This window comes from Nanorana parkeri, unplaced genomic scaffold, assembly GCF_000935625.1.
Source record: "Nanorana parkeri isolate BGI_ZX_2015 unplaced genomic scaffold, ASM93562v1 scaffold282, whole genome shotgun sequence".
Lineage (NCBI taxonomy): Eukaryota > Metazoa > Chordata > Amphibia > Anura > Dicroglossidae > Nanorana > Nanorana parkeri.
Window position 1 is genome coordinate 1,374,370 of NW_017306550.1, and position 6,404 is coordinate 1,380,773.

At 47.2% G+C, this 6,404-nt stretch overlaps 1 protein-coding gene across 1 annotated transcript; it reads left to right on the plus strand.

Moving 5' to 3' along the window:
- Nucleotides 1-2,720: 2,720 nt before the first annotated feature.
- Nucleotides 2,721-5,247, plus strand: DYNLL1 (dynein light chain LC8-type 1). Its single transcript, XM_018557387.1, has 3 exons — nucleotides 2,721-2,761; nucleotides 3,031-3,168; nucleotides 4,907-5,247. Exons 2-3 carry the CDS (start codon nucleotides 3,037-3,039, stop codon nucleotides 5,042-5,044), a joined length of 270 nt encoding a protein of 89 aa, XP_018412889.1. The 5' UTR covers nucleotides 2,721-2,761; nucleotides 3,031-3,036; the 3' UTR covers nucleotides 5,045-5,247.
- Nucleotides 5,248-6,404: the final 1,157 nt, after the last annotated feature.

The window sequence follows — 6,404 nt, forward strand, 5'->3', positions numbered from 1 at the left end:
ACCGCGCCATAAATCGCTCAGTGTGAATGGGGCCTTAGTGTTCACAATGTTGCAGAGCAGAGAACAGGCATCTTCCGCTCTTCTCCCCGCTTTCCATCCTAAACTACCTCGCTGTTGTCCCGGGTCCCCCAGAAGAGCGGAGGACCCTAAAAACCATGGCGGGGAGGGGAGAGGCGAGGAGAGACGTAGCTGACTGGGGGGCGGCGGGGGTACAGACCTGCAGGCTGCATACAAGTTATCTAGGCGGCATCAGCTGGATCACTTGCTCGCTGTACTTGCCCCTTGCCGAAGCAGGGCTAGGTGTAGAAAAAACTACCCGTACTCATGTAGACTGCATGTCCCGGGTGTCGGGCACTAGGAATTCCACACCCCTACCACTCCTCTACTCCCTGTAGTGTCGACCCAAAATCGGGCCTCGGTGGCATTGTGGAAAATCTGGCCCTGTTCCTGACCATAGATTGTCTCCGTTGACTCCTGGTGTTACTTTGCGCAGTTCACGATCATGGCTTGTCTCTGCTGACTCCTGGTGTTACTTTGCGCAGTTCCCGATCGTAGCTTGTCTCTGCTGACTCCTGGTGTTACTTTGCGTAGTTCCCGATCATAGCTTGTCTCTGCTGACTCCTGGTGTTACTTTGCGCAGTTCCCGATCATAGCTTGTCTCTGCTGACTCCTGGTGTTACTTTGCGTAGTTCCCGATCATAGCTTGTCTCTGCTGACTCCTTGTGTGACCTCGGCTTTCCTCCTGCCCATGACTCTGGCTTCTTCCCAGCCTGCTCCGCCTGCTACCAACCACCGTCTGTCCAGACCATGCTTCCAGCCTGCTGTGTGCACCAGTTTCCTTGTCAGCTGCCCTCCAAGGTGACCTTCATGTCGTCAATGCTAAGCCTGATGAAGGGACCCTGTGTGGCCCCGAAAGCGCTTGTTTATATGACAAGGAACTTCAATAAATGAACATTTTGTTATCCTAAGAAGAATTTTGGTGTGCTAGTGACATCTCTACGCAATTGCTGATATTTGCGGCGCCATCCACAGTCACCGCGAGCACGCCCCCACTACAAGGGACTTTTCAGTAAGGAGTGCGACAAGGGAAAATTTCATCTGCCCCAAAACAATTAGACTGGCACAAACAATCTTGGTCTAGAAGATCTGATTATCGGAATGCCAGAAGAGCATAAGGGAATTGATTAATTGCGCCACTGACTTCTCTGTACCACGTCAAGCCTAGGCCTTTTTTTAGTGCCCATTCATACACTCCCATTTTGCCACATGTGTTTTCCACTTGAATCAATGCACGTTGATGCATTAAAACATGCATCAACGTGCATTACTGAATGTTTCCCACTCACCATGAAACGCCTGTCATCCTGCATCTGCCATTTCAACAGGATTGGACAAGATGGACAGTCTATGGGGCACCAGTGACATCCATAACAAATCTACTCCAGACAAAAATTAAAGTGACACTAAACTCAAGAATTAAATCTTAAATATACATTTTAGTACCCCAATTATTATCAAAAATGTATCTTATTTGTGTATCACTCAGCTGTAGATCCTCAAATCATCTCTGAATTCATACTGACACTGTCCTTCCTTCTGGAGGGTGCAGGGGCGTATCTGCCGCGAGGCACTTGTAGTCCATCACGCAAGCGAGCTTGGAGTGGTGGCTACTTTACAACAAGGACAGTGCCGGCACCAATTCAGAGATGATTTGAGGATCTACAGCTGAGTGATACACAAATGAGATACATTTTTGTTAATAGTTAAAGTACTCAGGTTTGACTCCTGAGTTTAGTGTCTTTTCGAGGACTTGTTCACACCAATTGTGGTGCATTCCAGAGCTGTAGCTGCTGGAACGCACAGCAATCGATCACTAAACTTACCCCTTCTTTCTGGGGCAGGAGGGGGTGTGATGGTGCATTGAAGTCAATAGCACGGCCCCCCACCTGCAGTACGATCAGACGCGTGGCAAAACATTGCCTGCATTCCGCTCCACTACGAAGGCAAAAAATAGAGCATGCAGCTTTTTTTTGTATTTGCAGTATAACAGAACGCAGGCGATGTTTTGCCACGCGTCCGATCGCACTGCGGGCGGGGGGCATGGCTGTGGTGCCATTGACTTCAATGCACCGCCACGCCCCCTCCCACCCTAGAATCAAGGGGGAAGATTAGTGAGCGATTGCTGTGCGTTCCAGCGGCTACCGCTCTGGAAGCATCACAGTTGGTGTGAATGGGCCCTAAACTGGCCAGGCTAGGACAGCATCAGCATCAAGGATCACATGTACTTTCTGAAAAAAAGTAAACAGCTCAGTATTTGGCCCCTGAATTGCAAACAAACATGACTAAGGTTAGTACATGACATACATGAGCCAATGTAGTAAGTGAACTATGAGATCAATCAACATGTATCATCAGTCACCATTGTTAGCGTTTACCTGAGCATCCCAGCAACACCCCTCCTTAGAAGATGCCCCGTTCCCAAGGAGACGCCACCTGGGGCATGATACAGCCCGTCGCAGAACTTGTTTCTATAGAAACAGACGCCCAGACCGCGATGCACTGTGGGATGAAACAAAATGCTGAAGAAAGAGCCAGGAGAGGTCGTATAGGCTGGCCAACGGCAGAACGTGTGGGTGAGCTTCTGGCCAATTAGGCACAGCCTGGGAAAGCGTGGAAGTAAGTAATAGAGCCGCCCCAAGGCGCCAAGAAACAGTCGGTGTCGAGACAACGCGGTGACTGTAGAGATTTAACCGGTATCGCTGTGAGTATAGAGAGACGGTGGCCAAGTTGATGCTTTGGGGGGTATTGCATGCGATTTGCTTTGGAAAGCTGAGAGCTCTAACCCATGCCTTTTCCAGGTGTGATTTGTGGTGGACTCTGCTAATGGCTAGAAAGCCCATCACGTCTATTGCTCTTCATAGTCAAGAAAGCTTTGGGGGTAGTGAGGGAGTAGCTGATTTTTATTTTATTGGTGGGGTGGCATTAATAAGTGAGTTTTATGGCATCTCACATCCAGATCTCTATTCACAGGCCATCATGAGTGAGAGGAAAGCAGTCATTAAAAATGCGGACATGTCTGAGGAGATGCAGCAGGACTCTGTGGAGTGTGCCACCCAAGCCCTGGAGAAATACAACATTGAGAAGGATATAGCTGCTCATATCAAGAAGGTGAGTCCTCCTTATCGCTCCTATAAACAAGTGGAGGTGAAAACCTAATCCTGCCAGCGTCCCTTTCTATATCACCAGATCTAATTTCCTATGTGTTTATTCAGACAATGTAACTGAATCCACCCGGCAGTGTGACTTGTAGCAAGTGCTGCAGCAGTCAGAACTGATTCAGACCCTGACATGTGGGGTTTAGGAAGGCTTGGGCACATAGGGGCTGATGAATGAATATGTAGCTGTGCATAGATGGCTGTTTGTTGCCTTTCTCTCATTTTATACTCATATTTTCAGTGTTCTCTATGCTATCTTTTTTTCTGTATGTGGACAAACCTACATTTACTGATGGCGCACAGTAGTTTAGCATGCACCTGAGTTGTGTGGCTGCTGTTGCTAGGAATTGGTCCCATAGTGATCCCTGTGGAACACATTATATATGCACCACGCACTAATGTATGCTTGAGGAGGTTAAAAAACCTTGTGTGTACCCCTGCGTATAAAATGCTGAGCAACCGCATGCTGGATCACAGGGAGATGCTTGCATGTAATCCATCCTGGTCAGCCACAACCAGGCTCTGGTGGCAAGTTAGTGTGGGGGTTGTCATGTGTCTACATGCAGTCTTGGCTTTCCTGCTAATGGTAAAAGTGTAGGTGTTTGTAAGGAGTTGGGGGGCTCAACCGGAAATCTGGACTATGCATAATCTGCCTTTTCTTTCTATTGACCATAAGGACTCTAATCACACTTTGTAGCCTGTAGGGAGGCAAGGAGGGGTGGACTTCATAGGGACTATGAGGGATCTGGGGTGGGCATCTGAGAGACATGGTCACTGCTTAATACAGCACCCTGGTATTCCATTAGAGGTAAACAAGTTCTGATGAAGCTGATCCTAGGTCCAGATGGCTGCTAGTTGCGTTAAAATCGTAGCTGCTCTGCTGCCAGAAACTACAGAGTGATTGATTCGTCTTCTGGAGCTGAGCCTTTTTGGTCTAGTACCATGAACACCTCCTGTTTGCCTTCCTCTACCCTTGTCTATTCGCAAGAAGCCTAGAATGCTTTACACCGAATACAGGGCATTCTGTAAAGAGGGGGGGATCATGTCATGGCTGTTGTCTACTGACAACTCCTTGCGTTCTGTAAAGGAATTGGACAAGGGGAGAGGTCAGTGACTCTCTACTGTATAAGCTGGAGCTCTGTGACCATGCTGGACAATCGCCTATCATTTTTACAGTAACGAGAAGCTATCTGGATCTAGGATTGTCTTTTATTAGAGGAAGCATGTTTAACTTGTGTTTACTAAAACAAATTCTAGGGTTGTCTTTAATGGTCTAGGTTGGTGCTTTTAAGTCTTCTGCAGTTGTGTAAGGCCAGATCATTAATGGGGTAATCTCTTCACAAACCATTCAAACTGCTTATGAAGGTTTTAAATGTGCTCAGTTTTTGCCAGAAATTTACTTTCATTGCTTGTGTCTGATCCTGAAGGCAGTCCTGAGGTGCAGTGTGACATGGCAGCCTTTTAGCGTCACCCAGTTTTTAATGGAGAATTGGCTGCTGCACTGCACAAAATCATTCTCTGCATTAATGTGCTGAAAGTGGCTGGAGGCAGCACATGTACTGCATTAATCTATAAGACTAAATTGGTTTTCACTTACATTTGGTGAGACAAGAAAGATGCTGCTCCTGGCACTGTTATTATAGATTTTACAATATCGGTAGCATGTATTGACCCGAGATGTTTTCTTCTAGGAATTTGACAAGAAATACAACCCTACATGGCACTGCATCGTGGGCAGAAACTTCGGCAGCTACGTCACACACGAGACCAAGCATTTCATTTATTTCTACCTGGGCCAAGTTGCAATTCTGTTGTTCAAATCGGGTTAAAGCACTGAAATGGACTATGCAAATGTTTGAAAATGTATGATTGAAGGGAACACCTCCTTTGCAGACTACCCCTCTGTATCGTTTGTTACTGAGATTTAAACCTTATGTATGTTCTCACTCCTTGTTGGTTATAAAATTTGTGAGGGAAAAAGAAACTATTTATTTTCTATGGATTTCTAACATTAAATGTTTCTTTTTACAAACGAGTGTTCTGCTACTTGTGCTACAGCTCTCAGCTAACATCAAAGTGCTTGTAGTGGTGCGGATTAAAAACAATGGAGGGCTGTCTTCACTAAGAAGCCATGCTTAATATTGCAGGTTTGAGAGCAAGTGGGCATTAATGGTGAGCTCATCTGGTAAATTGCTGCAGTTATTGGGAACAAGTGATGCGTCCTGGTGTATAAAGAATGAAAAGATTTCTGAGTTGGGTCAGTAGGTTATCTACCACTAAATTATCTACCACTAATTAAAACATTTTGGTGGCGCCTCGCTCTCTTCACACTGGGAACGCATGAGGACTCGCCAGAAGAACCCAGCCGCAGCGGGTTCTACCCCTACCCGGTCCCATTGCATCGACGTCTGCTGCTGTGAGTAGGTCCCACATGTGTCCCGGGCAGGGTGCCGGGCCACCGAGGCTACCTTGACTGGTAGGGAGGAAAGGGGGTCGCGCCACTCATCTGATGTCCACATGAGCCATCGAGGGCTGCTATCGCCTGTTGGTTGAGGGAAAAGCTCCGCTGGAGCCATCACAAGCTGAGGATGGTTATCCTCTTAAAAGAGGGGAACCTCAGGGCCTTCACCTGCAAGGGTAGGACAGGATGGGGACTGCCCCAGGGCTCTTGCTCAGGCATTTCCCAAGCCGCTGGCCCTGTTAAGGAGATGCCCGAGCAGTATGCACGCAGACCTATACAGAAAACAACAAAAATGTTCCCCATACTCCTGTTTAGGTCGAGGAAACAAACTGGCATGCTGGGGGTAAGCGCCCTTTTATTTGGTGTATGTGATGTGTTTCAGGTGGAGGAGACTATCTCTCAGATGCTTTCCTGGAAACCGAGTTACCAGGTACCCAAATCAGTTTTTTTTTGGGGGGGCGGGGGTTTTTGTATTTCTGCTAATTGCACACTGCTTATCCTACAATCACTCTAGGATAAGAGACACTAACTGTACCATATCTATGGGAAAAGTGATGTCCTAGGAGTACACAACAGGGATGAAGGTGGAGTCTGCGGGACAGATTTTGGGTATTGGAAGCGATACACCTGTATGGGACAGTAGTTACCTGAGGTATATAAGCTGCATTTTGGAAGGTATTTTGCAAATTTCTCAGTTGGGCAACAGACCTATTCAACGAGTGTGTACG

What these genes read in the sequence shown, in the direction of transcription:
- DYNLL1 (XM_018557387.1), top strand. Translation starts at nt 3,037, where the DNA reads ATGAGTGAGAGGAAAGCAGTCATTAAAAATGCGGACATGTCTGAGGAG. An exon ending in TAGCTGCTCATATCAAGAAG is followed by an intron (nt 3,169 to 4,906) that starts GTGAGTCCTCCT and finishes GTTTTCTTCTAG; the next exon opens with GAATTTGACAAGAAATACAA.